At 41.3% G+C, this 17,363-nt stretch overlaps 2 protein-coding genes across 3 annotated transcripts in view; one reads left to right on the top strand and one right to left on the bottom strand.

Annotated features, from left to right (window-relative positions):
- The window catches only part of dock9b (dedicator of cytokinesis 9b), a 70,528-nt gene extending 57,984 nt beyond the window's left edge, over positions 1-12,544 (bottom strand). For both annotated transcript variants that reach the window (XM_046053466.1, XM_046053475.1), the window contains exons 1-2: positions 10,525-12,544; positions 10,200-10,292 (exon numbers count right to left, since the gene is read on the bottom strand). In XM_046053466.1, coding sequence (XP_045909422.1) covers positions 10,200-10,292; positions 10,525-10,680 — 249 coding nt within the window. In that variant the 5' untranslated portion in view covers positions 10,681-12,544. The remainder of the gene's footprint in view (positions 1-10,199; positions 10,293-10,524) is intronic.
- Positions 11,838-17,363, top strand: part of LOC123973453 (bone morphogenetic protein receptor type-2-like) — a 32,468-nt gene continuing 26,942 nt past the window's right edge. Inside the window, exon 1 of the mRNA XM_046053497.1 lies at positions 11,838-12,905. Within this exon, the coding sequence (XP_045909453.1) occupies positions 12,827-12,905 (79 nt within the window). The 5' untranslated portion in view covers positions 11,838-12,826. The remainder of the gene's footprint in view (positions 12,906-17,363) is intronic.

Raw genomic sequence — 17,363 nt, 5'->3', positions numbered from 1 at the left:
CTGCTGGACAGATCCATCAAGCATGATGCGTCATAGGACAACCAGGACAAACCCGGAAACCCCCTGCAACTCATCGTCCAATTAACATACCAGCATCCTCACATCCTCTCTCCAGACGCCAGGATGTCAGCTGAAGGGTACAGCCTTGTTTAGAAAAGGCTAATTTAAATGCACATGAAAACAATTCTCTGAATTTTCTTCTGCTTCTCTCGGTTGGCTGGTGTAAATATTTCATCAGTGGTTGACACACTCACCTACTTTTAAGTGGATGATGCAGCAAAATGGGTAAGAAGGAGAATCATATTGAAGCTGGAGTGCGGGACTTGTACATATAAATGAACATCTGTTAAATAGAAGCCCTTACACACTGCTGATTAAGCCTATCACCACCAGGTAAATCTCTCTGTATGCCACAGAGTTTTTAAATATGGTGTCTGTGGCGACATTCCCGTGCTGATGCACCGGTAATAATGTGTTTTAGGCCAACGAGCAATGACAGGTTTCCCAGGAGCTGAACGGGGGAGCAACCCAGAGCCATGTTCAGAGCTTCACAATCCGCCATTGCTATAAAGAAAATCTTATTAAGAATTGTTTATTGATTATTTTTATATATTGTGATTGTATATGTTTGTGTTAACATACTTTAGCGACATTGTTGTATGTGGTCGTGCCAATGTAGCCACTTTGAAATTGAAAAGCGAGGACGCATCTCTCCCTCTGCATGGATTTGGAGCAACTGTAGCGGCGCAGTAGCCACAGCAGAGCATATAGTGGAAAAACCTAAGAAGCATCCAAGAAAGGTTTCTGAAGCTCCGGATAAAAAAGAAAACTGGCGTACAGAGGAAGGGTTACAGTCCAACAAAGACAGCAATCAACAGCGAGGAAAAACTCGGATAACCAGGAGATGACAAGGCAGGTATGGATGTTTTGCGTTACTGCTTTTGGACAGATTGGTATTTGTAAAATAAAATTGGAACTATGGTCATTTGTCTGTACGTTATAGGTTTCTCATTATAAGCATGCGTCAACAGTGTTTTTGTAATTACTGTCACTGCCAGAAGGGGAGACAACGGCAAGACCTTCATCGCGGCAGGTCTAAAAAATCAAGAGAATCAGTTTTTGGAATCATGGGAATTATTTTAGGAATGCTTGAAGAGAAAACTATTAGCATTAAAGCTAGCCTTTTACTGATATCAGTTATTGTGGCAATAAATGACAAGCAGAAATTTTTCTGAAGGAAATGTACAGGAGCTCACTGTGGAAATTTTGCCATTGAAACCTTTGAAACAAGTGAAATACTGTTAAGGCTGAGTCACAGCACAAACACTAAAAGAAGCTCAAATAGCAAATGGAATAAAAGTGCAGGATGAAATGTAAATGTAGCATTTAAATTGTCATTTAAAAAGTAAGAGCTAAAAGCAGATGTCAGTTAATGTGCAACTGAAAGCAATCGAAATGTCTGAAAAGCAAATATTTAAAGTAGTGAGTTTGAAGAGGAAAAATGTAAAGATGTTCATGTGTTTTAATTTTCAGTGGAGTTTCCAGCCAATACTTGTTTTAGGGCCAACACAACTGTTTCAGTGTCAAATTTTTGAAAATCATTGTCCTGGTTCCATAGAGTCCTGTCTATGTCCATGTCCATCTGATGAAGTCCAATATTCACTCTATGTCAGCTCTGGTTTTCTCTCCACCAACTCCTGAGAAAAATATCCTGCTCTTTAGCAGCTAAATGCTCCACTATGTTCACCAGCTAGTCGCTAACCATGTCTGTTGGGCCGTGAAAACCAAAACAGTGAGCTTAAAGATGTTAAAAATGTTCTGTAAAGCGGACGGGGGCTGTAGGCTGGAGCAACACCTTTCACAATCCATTCTTAATCTAAAAATACTGATTACATCACACTGGGGGAGAATGAGAGAGACAGATTAAAAAAGATGGGTTAAAATCAAAGCAGCAGATATTCTGACATTTAGTCCTGATGGATTAGCTCCAAAACGCTGGACCCTACAATTCCCACAATGCAATTCAAGAGTCTTCCATTAGACCCTCTCATGCTGGTAAATACCCGACAACTTAACTCAAGCTAAATCGGAAGTCAGGGTTATTTTCATTCATAGCCACATAAGACATGAGGAAACTGTTTTTATTGGTTGAGTAGTACTCCTGAGGATGACTAGTGTAGCGCCCCCTTAAGGCTCTGAACTAGTTTCTTCCCTTGCAGTGTTTTCAGATTCATTCAAAAAGCTTCAGGCGCGTTCTTTGAACACTGTCATCACATTAGGGCATTTCCTCAGAGGATGCATTAATCTAATGAAATCCAAACCCAATAACCTTTTCACAAAGACATCTGCAAACTGGGGAGACATTGCACCAGACCACAAATTTATTTGATCAGAATCCAGAAAAGACCTATCAGTTGTTTCCATGTGCTGTTTAGTAATGAAAACAGGGAGTGCAGTGGAAAAGATGAAATCCCCCTCAGTCAGCAAAGCAAATATAATGCTCTTCTCAGATGATCATCGTTGAATCCAGGAAACTTATATAAATTTACTCTAAATTTACTTTAATCAGGCTTTCAACGTTGTGAACTCTTAGCAACACAGTATATTTTTTAATCTGTAGAACCAGACAACAATTAAATATGAGCGATTAAGGTTGGTCTCCTGGCAAACTCTTAGCTATTTTAGAGAAAATAAAGAAATAAATGAGGGATATTTTTGGTGGACAGCCATCTCTCATGCCAACACACGTCAGCATTTTTTTCTTATTGCACAAGCTGCATAAACCAAATAAATAAAACCAGACCTGTGTAAAGATTTATAGGGTCAATAACTACATGAAGCCCTTATTTCCATGACTGATTATAGTGAAACTGCCATGCCATAGCTTAATACTGGCAAAATAATAAAGACACACATAACTCCAACTCTGCTCTAAGAAAACATAAGTCTTTGTCTTTACATTTTAAAATGCTTTCAGCATGATCATTGGTCTACTGTAGCCCTAGGATACAAGACAGAGGCAGAAGACATGCATCTCTGCTGCCTCCCACAGGCTGCTCCTAACACTGCAACAACACTGAGTCCTGATGACTCACTGGAAAAAAGCCAGATGATGCTTCTTACCTCATCTCTTCTAATGAATTTTTGTGAAACACTCCCTCCAGATGTCTGTGAAGATTCTCAGTCATCCAGGTCAAAGTTATCCAAGGAAGGTTAGAATTAAGGTCAACTAGACTTGGTTGAAGATACTTCAAGACGTTCCGCCTCTCATCCAAGCAGGGAGGGAGTATCTTCAAAGTCCAGTTGCACTTGATTTCAACCTTCCTTGAACTCACTGCGTATCCATATGAATTAAAGCAAACAGAAATTATTCCACCCGAGCTGCAATCATGAAAGCTTTGCAGATAAGTTTTACTGCAACATTTTGATGTAAGGGTACATGGAAAAACTATGGTTTGGTTTGTAATACTAGACTTGAGAGACATTATGTAGTGTGAGTTTTGTTTGTTTTATGTATGGTCAGCTGTACTATTATTCACTCCAGTTTTCTATCCTAATGGCTAAGGACCTAAGGGTCTGCAGCCACCCTAGTGGTTCTGTGAGACTGGACTTGGGCACCGCGGTCCTTTAAGTATGATCTAGACCTGCTCTATATGAAAAGTGCAATGAGATAACTTCTGTTATGAGTTGGAGCTTTATACATGAAATTGAATGAAGCTAAATGCTAACATCAACATGCTCACAATGACAATGATAGTATGCTGAAGTTTAGCATGTTCAGCATCTTAGTTTAGCGTGTGAGCATGCTAACATCTTCTACTTGTCATTAGTTTTGCAAGTATTTGGTTATAAAACAACTTAGTGGGCGAATTAAAAAGTTTACCTGATGAAGACGCTAGTTGAAATGTCAGGCGTCAAGTTGTTATAGCAATTCACACCAAAATGCTTAGAGCCACACCGCTAGCGTGGATAGTAAAAATAGAATATAAAAAGGTGTTCATATTCTCCTATAATTATCACATTTTCCTCTTAATATACATTTTATTTTCTCTTTCTCGTTTTAAATAAAAATAATTATATCTTTCAACCACCTGGCACGAGAAGAGGGGTTTGGATTTTTCTAATTAATTAGGAGAACACTGCGGGCTAACAGGCAAGTAAATGCAAAAGCATTGCAAATATTCATAGACCAGGTGGCTCAACACTGAAAATGCCTGTTAAATATCATGTTGTGGGGTTCGCTCCGGGAATCCCAGAAGACAAACTACATCTAAATTCGGATAAACAGTATTTTGGACAATTTCCCTTTTGTTAAATGCACGACGCACAATCTTAAATTGCATGAGCCTGTGTCTACTACAATGCGAGTCGCTGTGTACTTATTCAAAGACTGCTTTTCAAGTTTCATTCAAAAGTGGCCCAGATCATGTTCTCATTGCGCTTTTAGTATATATAGTGCACGCTGTAACAGTAATTCTCTTCGTCCCAGGCAAATGTGCCAATAGTTTCATCAGGGACCGTAATTCAGGCTAACTATAATGAATGTTTCTGTAGAATCTGGGTTACACTCATGTGATTTGAGTATTGAGCGTCTCATGAAATGCCTGGAGGTAATCTGCCAGACTAGGGCAGGATCCTTGTGCAGACTGAAAAAAAGTCTGTCCTGACATGAGATTTTGGCTGGGCTCAATACTCCTCATGGCTAACAAACCAGTAATAAGAAAAACCAGCACATTGCTGTTGCCTTTGTTTATATTATATTCTAACTGGGCCACTGGTTAATGTGCTGTAAGTCTACCTATCCAGCCTAACTTTCACATGGAAGGATTCTCAGGCAGCCAAAAGGATCATAATGTTTTCCACACTAAAATACAATGGCTATTTTTACACATGCTACCGAGAATTGGATGTGCAATTGTGTCAACTGGGTCAGAGGATTTTTTTTTATGGTCACTGCCCATTTTTTGTAGACAAGGCTGGCTGCACTACTGATTTAAACAGCAACTGTTTTGTTAATCATTGTCATATTAAAGGCGCTTAAGCATTAAAAATAAATGAAACCAAGTTAAAGGGGCACTCACCCAATATTTCACATAAAAGTCAGTTTACTTGTCATGTGCAGCACCACTCAGCCTGTGAAAACAGTCTTCTGTAGCTCTGGAGGAGCTTTGCCAAAAAACTGTCAAAAATAACCCTGATGATGTCATGGTCATAGGATGATGTCATCAGGGTTATTTCAGCTTGGAGAGACAAAATATGTGTAACAGAAAGCTTGCGTTACAAACTGGATGTGTGGATTTTGAAAGATGAAGACATTTCATCAGGCAGGGAGCGTCTAACCATTTTTACTATTGCTTGCATTATGGGAATTAATCACAGTTCCACTGTTTTTGGAGCTTGACCCATTTAGTCTCTGGTATTAGGGAGCAAAACTCAGTATATCTCGGCCTCTGCTGTTTCTATTGTTTTTCAATCTATTTCTTACAAGTCCCCCAACTTAATGGCCATTAATCAACTTAACTCCTTTAAAAGGATGGCTCTCCTGGTGCTACAGTCCACAAAAACACTAAAAAGCACTAAAGCACTGAAACATGAGAAGATCTTACGCAATAATATGCAAACACTAAATTACTATTGCTATACTCCATAAACAGTTTAGTCTTTGTAATGTGCTTACATAAACACATATTCACATGTAGGGACTAAAACATTACTAAATACACTAAATGGTTAGGACATACTGTAATTTCAGCTGAAACACATCTCAGGTTATTGGCAGAGCATATACTGTAGACATGCATGCATATACAGTACACAACCACCCACTTCACCGTGCTAGTTCAAAGTGTTTCTGTGCCTAAGTGCAGCCTTACAGCCTAATCATCATAATGTACTGTTTTAGCAGTAAGTATGCAAACAATTTAAATACTTTACCATTTTACACTACCAGAAAATTATACAATATGTGATGTCGGACGTCTGTCAAAGTGCAACTAACTGCAACCGCCAATTAAACTTCACAAAGAGAAATCAATATGTTTTTCTTAAGATTTAATACTTTCTTTCTGGAAGTGTTTCACCGCCACCGTTTTTCAGCTGTGAGCAGCTGGTCCATGTCCTTTGTGCATTGCACTGTGGGACAATAATGTCCATCAACAGCACACTCAAACATTTACTGTGTTTAGTCTGCATACTATGTGGATTGAGCATACTTCAAACTTACTTACAAACAAACTTACTTCATACTGCTAATAATCTGTATGTAATATGGACTTGGGACACAGCGTTAGACTTGTTTTGCTAGAAATGCATAAATTTCCATGGTTTGCTTACCTTTTATTTTCAACTTACAAAGCACTATATGCTTCTAAGCAACAAAGAGCTGTTGGAAATAACCTCAAAACAGTGAAGGTGTTGCAATGAGCTGAAATCTCCCTTACACGCTCTCTTGAATAAACACTGCAGGCCATAGCAGAAACAAAAACATGAAGCAACTATCCAATAAAAATGATGTGGCATTCAAACAAGAACAGACTTTTTCATTTGTGAGCCTGCAGGCTGTAAAGAATGATGACCGCCTGCTTTGCTGAATATGGTGGAAACTGGCAATGTCTAAATCATGTCACGAAGTAGGAATTTAGGTTTACATTCATGCTGAATCTTGCCATTTTCTGTCAATCTTGAAGGAGAACTGAAGTTTGAGGCGGACGGGCGGGCAAAAGACATACAAGACCCTCTACACACACAAACACACACATGCCAGACTGGCCACGACAGCAAAAAAGACAGCGCGTGTTTACGTCAGTGTAAGGGTGGTAACGACACAGAATATGAGATAGCCTAAATAAAGCATACATGCAAACCACATGGCCAGAAAAGCCATCAGCTGCAGTAACTCAGGACCCGAACACCCAGCAGACGACCAAATGCCCCGCTTCATCACAGCTCCTGTATCATGACACCGATATAGGTCAGCAGTGCTAAAGCATCTGCAAATCTGCAGATTATCTCTGCCAGGTTTTTTTATGCTCTAATCAGACCAAATCCTCTAGAGTGGAGTTCACTCTTAAGTGGAATTCAACGGTTTGAACTGCTGGTCTGAACCAACTATGAATGAGAGGTGCTATTAAGGTCTCAGGGTGCACACTGCAGGGTGTTTCTCACTAGGAAGCGTGCAGGGGTGGAAAGTTGGCTGAAGACAGATAAAGATAGTAGACAAACAACAAAAAATATAAAAAGACAAAGACAGAAATTGAGTGTTTGCATGCGATTTTTATAGTATGTTTGTGTGCATGAAGGAATGAGCAAAGACACTCATTCAGCAAGGCAGGGACAGGGCAGAAAGAGGTCTAAAAAACTCTAAGCAAGCTTTTCCCACAGTTGGAAGTGATTATTAAAACTGCAGGGGCTGTCTTTACTGCTCTACTGCTTGGCTTCCACTTTATTTACTAAGGTATATAGCTGAGAGCCAGCCACGCCTGCAGAAACTATGGTGTGTGTGTCTGTGTGTGGGAGCCTCCATCCTAGTCTGTTATCTGGCCTCAGTCTTGAATCTAGATATTTACCACATATGCAGGTATTCATAATTAATGGCCTCCTGGGTGCTTAGTGTGACACCGAGTTACAGAGGAGAAAGAGGGCATGTTTAAAAATAGTCAGGACACCTAACATCATCTTATCCATTATTAAATACAGCCCAGAGATCTGATCTGACATCCATTATGCCATGCCACACACTGTGGGCTAAGACAGAATTAATAGGCTACTATGTCATAATTGCCAAGCGTGGAGCTGAAGCTGAAGACTAAATAATGAATTGTGTTCCACGTATCCCAGGATGAGGAGTGTGTCACATTTGAGAAACACCTGTCCTTCATCTACAAAATGTTTCCTGCCTCCTTCTGGCTTTACTTTACAAAACCAGTTTGATCTGAAGTTTCCAGTCAAGCATCACGCTGCAATCTGCGGCCAGCCAACCCGCCTCTTGCTGCGTGAAATTGGAGTTCTTGAGGAAATTCTTTGATGTTCAGTATACTATATATATATTTGCTTTTACCATACCAGCTTGTCAGTGTCCATGTCAAATGGGCAGGGGAAACAGCTGCACCATAAGTGCACAGTCAAAAAATAGAGGTGCAGTAGAATGACATTTTTTACAGATGTACTATAGCAGGCACATAATGGGACCCAGATGCATACCTTGTGTTCCACCATAAAGGTACAAAGTAGTTTCGGAAACCTTAAAGTACATACTTCTGCTAATTCAGCCTGAACTAAATACCAATGTTGTTGAAGGGGCACTTGTTTACTTATCATGGGTAGTAGCTACTACTCAGCCTGTGAAAACAGGCTCTAGAGGAGTTTTGACAAATCTCATCTGAGTCATCTCGATTTGGGCTTGGAGACTTGTCTGGTCGCTACCTTGATACCTGCCCGACTTGGTTGAACCAGCTGAGGGCTAGGTCCCTGTCAGTATAGCTTTCAAGGGTCTCAGAGACACAAGCTTCCCCACCATGACAAGGTAAGCAGCACAAGGATAAGATTGACAGTGTAAGGGGGGTCTCACCAAATATTATTAGTTGCATTAAGGGAAATGTAGGTTACAGTGTTTTAGACCTTGCCCCTTTCAGTTCAGTCAGGATATCTCTGCCTCTGCTACTTTGATTTTGACCATTCTTTTTTAAATCTATCTCATGTGAGTCCCCCAAAATTACGTCTTTAAAGTAGAAGTTCAACCTTTTGGGATGGGCACTAATTTTGTTAAAGTTGGACAGAGCTAACTCTCAGCAAGAAAGCAAAATAAGCGTATTTTTCAAATGGTCTGAGTATTCTTTCAAGTCAGCAATGCTTCCAGCTTAGCTTTATGGTTAACAATTAGCTCTTTTCACAGGTGGGAAGCTGGTGAGGGATCACGAGATTCTACTGGTTGGTCTGTCTACACTATCTAACATGTCTCCTGTCTACTCCCTTGCCAAGAGTGGCAAGAGTGGGGGGCGGACAGGAACGGAAACGCAGAGAGAATTCAAATTGGAAGTGAAATATGACATGATCTCATGGTCACTGGTCAGTACCTGAACCCCTGAGCTTCCTCATGTCACCACAGACACATAAAAATACCGTAGTATTTTCAACGAAATCTGGACAATATACAAGCTAGTCAAGTGAGATACTATTGAATTTATGCTTTATGTAGATGAATGAAAATTCAAAGAAAATATAAACATGTTTAGAAAATTGCTTCACTTCCAGTGTGCGCCACATATTCTGTAAGATGGCTATATTGACAGTGCAGGTTGGTTTCGTGGCTACAAGTGAATGGAAAACGCATTTATGTGTTAAAATAAACAACCCTCAGGTCTCATTATAACTGAGACTAAAGGCACACTGGGACCATGGAGAGAGACAGGGGCCATAATTGACAGCAAAAGCCATTAGTTACAGGAAAACAGCATATTGATCCCTGTTATGCAACACGACACAATCACTGGGTTAGTCAGGTCAGTGCTGCGGATGGGTCCCTAAAGACGAGGACACTTCAAAAAGGTAAACTAAACCACAAACAGTGCAATCTGCACAGACAAAAAACACAATCTACATACATGAAATTACTTACAAGGGAACAATATAACCATTTATAACAATGTGTTTATTTGGCTATTTTTACCAATGTCATTACTCAGCTGTTTCTGCCTCACCTATCTGGTTGCAGGGTGCACCTGGGGGGGGGGATCAGATGACAGAATGAAGGTGTGTGTGTGTGTGTGTGTGTGTGTGTGTGTGTGTGATCTATCTAGTCCCTTTAGAGCTGCTGCATGGTGTATATTTCAGTTACTTGGCAACCCCTTTGAGAAAGTTGTAACAATAGGCACCCTGCATAGTCAAACATGGAGAATAGGCACCAGCAAACGTCAACATCACTATAGAAATGTAATTTCCAAAACAATGATGAGTAATGTTATACATTGTATAGTAGGTGGACCAGCTAGGGGGGAGTTAAGACCCTCATAGTGTGCATTTCTTAAGTGCACAAGGCTCAATGCCTTTTGAAGCTGTTTTGACCTGACCCTGACCTCTTCCCTCAATTGTGCGAGGGACACCATCTAACAATGATACTGTTTCTGATATGTTGTAAAGTATTTGAGTATGTGCATTCAGTCTTCTTGTGTGAGTGCTTAACACACAGTTCAGTTTTTCCTTACCATCAGCACCGACGTCCTGACAGCCTCGGAGACGCTCTGCCTCAGCTCTGCAGCGGTGCCCGGTTTGTTGAGCCCCCGGGTAAACTTCCTCGCCTCGGGTGGAGCAGAAGCCATAGTGTAACCCACTTTTCATCAGACAGCCAGGTACCGAGAGGAGCAGACTGTGAGGGATGTCCCAAGCGGCGCTACGAAAGCTGAAATCCAGTTCCAGGCTGTCCGACGTGCGTAAGTGCACACTGGCGCTTGTTTTACCCTGTCATAACGCCTCTCTTAAAATGTATATTAGCTCGATCATATCTACACTGAATACAGGATTTCAGGATACCTTAAGATGAATTCCCTGGTCAACAGCAATCGAAGAGCAACATCCAAAGCCTGCTATGCTCTGTCCCGTCAGCGGAGGTCCCTTGCGCAAACTGGCACGTCCCCCTTCCTCGGTAATGCCCAGTGATACATCACTGTAAACTAATTCATCAATCATATTTGGAGGCTAGACGTAGGAACAAATCAGTGCCACTGTATATAAAATGACATTAGACAGCAGGCCTAAGACTGTGGGACACTTATAGTGTCCAAATGCCACTTTATGATATTTATGATATATCTAATATTATGTTTCCATGTAGGCCTATAATAGTTTGTGACATTAAAGGACTCAGACAATTAATGCCTTAAAAGTTCATATCAATACAAGACGCATAAATTACCTATTTGAGCAGCACTAAATAGTATTTTGAGGTTATATAAGTACAAACTGCACGCTGTCCTGCTGTAGGCACAGGCTAACATTGCCACCTGCTGGAATAATTATTGTTTTAACTGTACAATCCGTGCTTTAGGCTTGAAACTCTGGATGAAGTTATTGACCACACAGAGGCAGTAAAGCAGCACTGAAAGTTGAAAAACTATTGATGCCTTTAATAGCAATCGTATAGAGTAGGCCTACCTTATGTTGTAGGCTAGTAGCAGTGTGATGTGTGAAACATGAAATAAGGGGATATCCATGGGAATACTGCTGCTGCTACTACTAGGCTACTACTACTAATAATGCATATGTAATATAAAGCTTTTATCACGTTATCAAACAAATTTAGAAAGTATCGATCTATCTCTTTAACACTTTTGTCTCTCTCTCTTACAATATTAGGAATAAGTGCGCATACTTTGCGGCATTTTACCTTGTGATTTTTCATTTACAGGTTGCATTCAGATATATAATTTTTTTTTTTTACTTCAAAGTAAATGAGTCAGATAGAGCGAGTGGTTTGTCTCCTGTCTGTTTACGGCGATTATGAGTCTGACTGCTGATTAATTTTGCACAGTGCAACGATTACAGTTCAGTGACTGTTCACATGGCATGCGTTCGTAAGTAATCTTTCTGATTAGTGAGTGAATATGTCATTTGTGCAGAATTTATTTAACAGGGATCATGCATAATAAAACACTAAGCTAGAAATCCGATGCGTTAGATAGATATAAATCTGAGCCACGCTTTCCAGTGTTTACAACAACATAACAACTGTGAGGATTGCATGGAGAGTTTAAATGCAGCATTATGTTTACACTGTGTTATATCCATAGTCTGCGGCACCGCGGCGCTGCAGCAGCACCCCTTCCTGACTGTGTAGGACAGTCCTCCACCCCCAACACCAACCCGCAGCAACCTGATCCCGGAGACGAGCGGTCCAGACAAGCCTGCAAACGAGGCGTTCCCAGCCGCCCTGTCTGTCTGTCTGTCTGCCCAGCGGAGCTCCACACCGTCAATGCCAAATGCTGCCTCGGGGAAGATCTGACCAAGAGATATGCATTCCCTCACCCGGTAGTCCGTCAGCACGGGACTAACACCGTTAATCTCAGTCTATCGCAAACCAGAAAAGCCAACTGTACGCGACGTTGACTTGGGTATATTTTCCCCCACGAAGGAAGGTCGCAAAAAGAGACGGGACCTGGAGGACTAACTGGCTAGCTGTTAGGCTAACGTCGGTTAGCAGTCAGTTTGCAACATAACCGAGCTAATTGGCTAACGTTTATAAGGCAAATTTTAGCCCCTTGTGTCGAAGGGTTGGACTATTTTATAAGATGTATAACTAAGAGTTGTCTTTATGTACACGGTGTAGCTGTGGGTCGGCGATTTTCGCGATATTTACGCTCTTTGCCTAAGTTTTGGAGTACCAGACAGTCGCCCTGGGCAGCTAGCATGTTGGCTAACGTTAGCAGATATGGACCTTGTTCGCTGGCTGGTCGCAGATGGGAGAAACGCCAAACAAGTTAGCCGCTTGTTTCACCTGTCCGGGCTGAGCTGGAGCCGATAGCGGGGCTAACGTAACTTTTATCGACAGTCAATGTTAGTCATCAAATCACGACAGAACAACAACAACAACAACAACAGCGGCTCTTTTTTTTTTTAATTATTTTTTTACGCAGCACTTCTCGATGTGCTCCATACCTGAGAGATCGGTTCAAGTTATTGAGCTGACGTGAGGAGGAAAAAGGAAACAAAGTGGTATCTGCAAAAAAAGAAGAGTATCAGAAGAAGTAACTTTATTTATTAAAAGAAAAAAAAAAAAAAAAACAGACTCGGAGAGGAGCTCCAGCTACGAGACCAAAGTCGCTGTGTACACACTGTCATGGCTGTGGGCCGAATCACCATGAAATCACTCGCTAAATTTGGGTTTTGCCTGACCATTCTCCTGACTTCTGTGGCCGGTAAGTGGCTTATTAGTGGATTTATTTATTTATTTATTTATGTTTTTTTTTTTAGCAAAGTGGGAAATGTGCTTCTCATAAATATTTGATGCATTGCTTTTGGTTTCTGCTGCCTGCATTTCGTCCACAGCCATTTGGTGCAGATATAATATAAGCCACTTAATCATCTACCTAATTTATATTTTCTGGACTGGGACAGTTCTGGTGTTATATTTGCGTGATTATTTAGTCATTTTAATACAGATAGTCGCTGTTACAGAATAGCAGACTTGTTTTCCCATATCATCATACAATCTCAGTGTGTTTCTGTGTCTGGTAGACCTGTCTGCCCCTTTTTATCTATCATTTCCATCTCGTTTGAGCGCCTGGCTAATTTTTCCAGTGATCTTTGTAAAAGTATCAGGTAAAACATTCATAGCTATCTCCTTTTGAGCGGAGCAGCAAATGCACCCATGGCACCTTTTTAATCATTCTGTGTACAAAGGCCTGGAAAAACACAGCCAAACATACCGCAGTCCCTGTCTGCCAAGTTGTGCCCCCTGTTCAAGACTTTGGGCTGAAGCCAGGCTTCTGTGAGACCTTGAGCATGATAAGATAGTAGCTGCACAGAGATGGAGGCACAGTGCATGTGAGGGAGGGTGGTGGGGCGGGAGGAATGTGTGGGAAGACTGGAAAGGTATTTTACAAGATGGGTAATTTAGGTGATAGAGGTTTCAACATGGTGCTTAGGCTTTGGCAGTGTGTTTAGAAAATAGGTGGTCTTGTTGCTCATCCGGTGTTACAGCTGAGTGGGTTTGAATGAGTGTACAAACAGCTTCTGAGTAATGTATTGAGTGTGGTTTAATGCCGAGGCTCCTCCATCCATTCATAGGCAGGGCATTATCAGAAGCGCAGAATAATAACTGCTGTTGCAGAGGGAAATATGTGAGTGTAGAGCATAATTTGAATGCACAGTGGGGCTGTGTTCATTACTTAAAGCTGGTAGTGCAGAGGGACTGTGACTCTATTTGCATTTACATTTGCATTTAAGACGCAAGTGGTGGTCTGAGTAATTTTTAATTCCCACTTCCATAAAATGACAAGAAGGGGCTGTAATTGTTAACGTTGCAAGGCCCAGACAGTATTTCTGACGTGCTCTGATTATAAGGTCACAAATAAACAAATAGATAAGCAATATTTAATTAACTCACACACCGAAAGACTGGAGAAAGTAGATAAAATGAAGTGTAGAAGAGGGGTGATTCAGCGGAAGGAGCAGGACATGAAGCGTTTACCGAAGAGATGAGCTGTCAGGGTTGTGACGTAGGATCAGCGGGAGGTGGGGATGGAAAAAGCTGAGTGCAAGTTTCGTCCCAAATCATAACATTCAGCAGAATCATTTCAGCATGCAGGCTGAAAGATTGCTCATCATCAGGAAATATTATTGCCTTGATAAGCTCACTTTTATGAGACATGACATGCAAATAAGTCCCCCTAGAGCTGTTTAACTACAGTGACTAGACAGGGACCAGGAATGACATACTCACTCAATAATCAGTACAAGGAAGATTAATGGATACTTACGCACGCATGCCATGTAAACAGTCAATGAATTCTAATCATTGCAATATTAATTAGGCCAGCACTCAGACTCTGTTGGCGTAATCACTGTAAAGAGACAGGAGACAAACCGCTCGCTCTCTGTGCTGCGGTTTGTTCATGAATGCAAAGCAGAGATATCTCAGCTCCCTTTTCTTAGGGTGATACTTGTGATGATGGTGATGGGAGGAAGCAGAAGGCCTAATAGTCTACTGGAGCGAGTTAGTCATCCCTCTGACCCAGCGCCTTTCTCTTTGCTCCCCCGTGTCTCTCGGCTCCAACAACATTATTGCCTCCCGTCCCAATTCACCTCTCGGCTCTGTTGATTTCGTTTTCAAATTATCATTAATTTCCTTCCACCGGGCGTTTAACCTGTTTGCAGCTGAGCTCGAGTCGTCCTTCCTCTCCCTGTCCCCTGTGACTAATCAGTATGTGGGTGTACGCCTGCTGCTCCAAAATCTGGAGTAGAAACTGTTCCAAACTATGGCAAAAGCCTGCAACACTACCTGTGGCGTGATCACAGGTGTTCTTAAGTAGTGACATTGGATCGGGACCCAAATTCTTGCCAAGTGAAGTTCAACTTGTAGCGCATGCGTGCTATGCCACAACCCACATTCAGGCAGAGGTTTTAGGGTTCAAAGAGGATTAGAGTAGAAGTATTATGCCATAGCATAAAAAAGACTGCTCATTTGCTCCGCTTGTCCAAACTCTGAAGCTGTGTCTCGTGGGCCCCATACTGTGGCGTTGACAGGCCCACTGTTCCCCAACCAGGCCGCTTCTCTCCAGCCTCTCCCGTCCACGGGGGACTCTTGAAGTTGTCGGCTCTGCGGTCACATCAGCAGCTCAACAGTTGTTGGCTCGAGATTACACACTCGTGCTGAATGGCCGTGAGTCTGTTTGCCGTGCAGGCTAGCTCAGATTGGAGCCTACAGAATTTGGTGAGTCAGGTACAGACTGGACTGTGGTAGGCCCTGGCGTGTACTCAGTGGTTTAATTGGCAAGATTGGTGGGAGAAGATGAGGATGAATCTGAATTACTTAAATACCAAGTGCTCAGGAATTTGCCTTGACGACTTTGCAGCAGAGACATTTTGAAAACAAAAGAAAAGGAAGGGCTAAGACGAGCGAGAAATACCTTTCATGTATTATGTGCTGCAACTAAAGATTATTTTCATTATCAGTTAAAGGGGCACGTCACTAAATGCATACGTGAAAGTGGGTTTCCAAGTTTTATAATTTCAATAGCCGGACCAATTGGAAAATGTGAATTAGTCTGGAACTTCTCAGTTTATTTTTGATTTCCCAGGGCCTTTATCAATGGGCACAGACCAGAATGTCTCTGGGCATATTTGGATAGACCTACAACCAATCAGAGCAACGAAACCTGTGACATAGCGCTAACCGATGGAACAGTGTAAACAGACTACAACGTGCAGAGATTAGTTGTAATGGTGTAGCATCAACATGTGTTGCCGTTTTTGCCAGCAGAATCCAAAGGTCCAGGTCATTTAATATTGATACGATAGCAGATTCAACTGGACGTCGCACATCAGTGGCAGCCGTCTTGGTTGTTTACGATAATTCTTCAGATTAGTGCAGCTGTGGTCATGAGGGAGAGAGAGCGAGAGGATGTGCTGCGTGAATAGGACAAAAAAAAAGAATCAAAAATCAATCCTTGGCGGTCAGCGTTGATATTGTGGCGGGTCGCCACAAATAAATGAACGTATGGGAAACACTGGCATGAAGACAGAAGGAAGTGCATCAATTTCTTTTATTAACTCTCCATTTTCAGCTCAACAGTGTTACAGGAGTGCAATGGCAAGTCATGCCAAGTGGTACTCTACAAGTACTCTTTTAATCAGACAATTACTCTCTTGATTCATTTGTTTGGTCACTCTTGTTTGGTCTGTGAAGTGTCGGAAAGTAGTGAGTCCAAGGTCGTGCCTTCAGAAATCCTGTTTTGTCCGACCAACAATCCAAAAACCCAAAGATATTCATTTTGCAGAGATATAAAACAGAGAAAAGCAAGAAAAACATAGTGTAAATTATTAACCAGTTATCAAAAGTTGCCCATTATTTCTTTGCCAATTGACTAATTATTAAAGCAACTAATCATTTCATCTCCTAAATTATGCCTCCAGCTTGTATCACAATCATATTTCTATGATAATGATTACAGCAAATGTATAAAAGGCTTTTATACTAATTATAATGAAAGCCAGAGACTTAAAAACAAATCAAGGTAGAGAAACTAAGTTTGTATCAATGGTGTGAAAATGCGTGTATTTCAGTTAGTGGCACCAGTTTTGCCCCTAACCCAGTGGCACACAATATCATGCTACATCCCATTTGCCTCTAAAGCTACTGTGCTCAACGTTCATTATGGTCTTTTAGGGATTTGGTGCAGCATCACTCTGAAAGTCAATACAAGGATTATAATAGTAGTTTGTAAAATATTACGCAGCAAGTGTGTAGAAGCAAAAATAGAGATAATATAATGGTGTATACTTTCTTTGGACCAGTGTAGTTTTGACAGTAAAATAGGGTGGCAGTTGACGAGGCTGAAGGGTAGAAAGGCACTGCGCACACTTTTATTCCATAATATTTTGCACTCAGTCCACTATTTTGTGAGAAGAGATGACACTGACTGCAGCAAAAAACTGACCAATGAATGCTGGATGGAGGGGTGGGGGGGTGGGTATTTGGTCTTTAATACAGCTAGCCTTGTACTGTATTACATGAAAAAGATCAATATTTGTGTCTTTTAGCACCCTTTGGTTTGAGTTCTGAGCAGAAGTAAAAAGCATTGTGAGATACCGTAGAACAGTGTTCAGTAGACCTTGTAGTTGGCAAAAAGGAGAAATTAGTGAATGTTTTAGAA

Source organism: Micropterus dolomieu, linkage group LG01 (genome assembly GCF_021292245.1).
Source record: "Micropterus dolomieu isolate WLL.071019.BEF.003 ecotype Adirondacks linkage group LG01, ASM2129224v1, whole genome shotgun sequence".
Lineage (NCBI taxonomy): Eukaryota > Metazoa > Chordata > Actinopteri > Centrarchiformes > Centrarchidae > Micropterus > Micropterus dolomieu.
The sequence above is the reverse complement of the archived record's forward strand: the minus strand, read 5'-3'. Positions and strand labels throughout refer to the sequence as shown.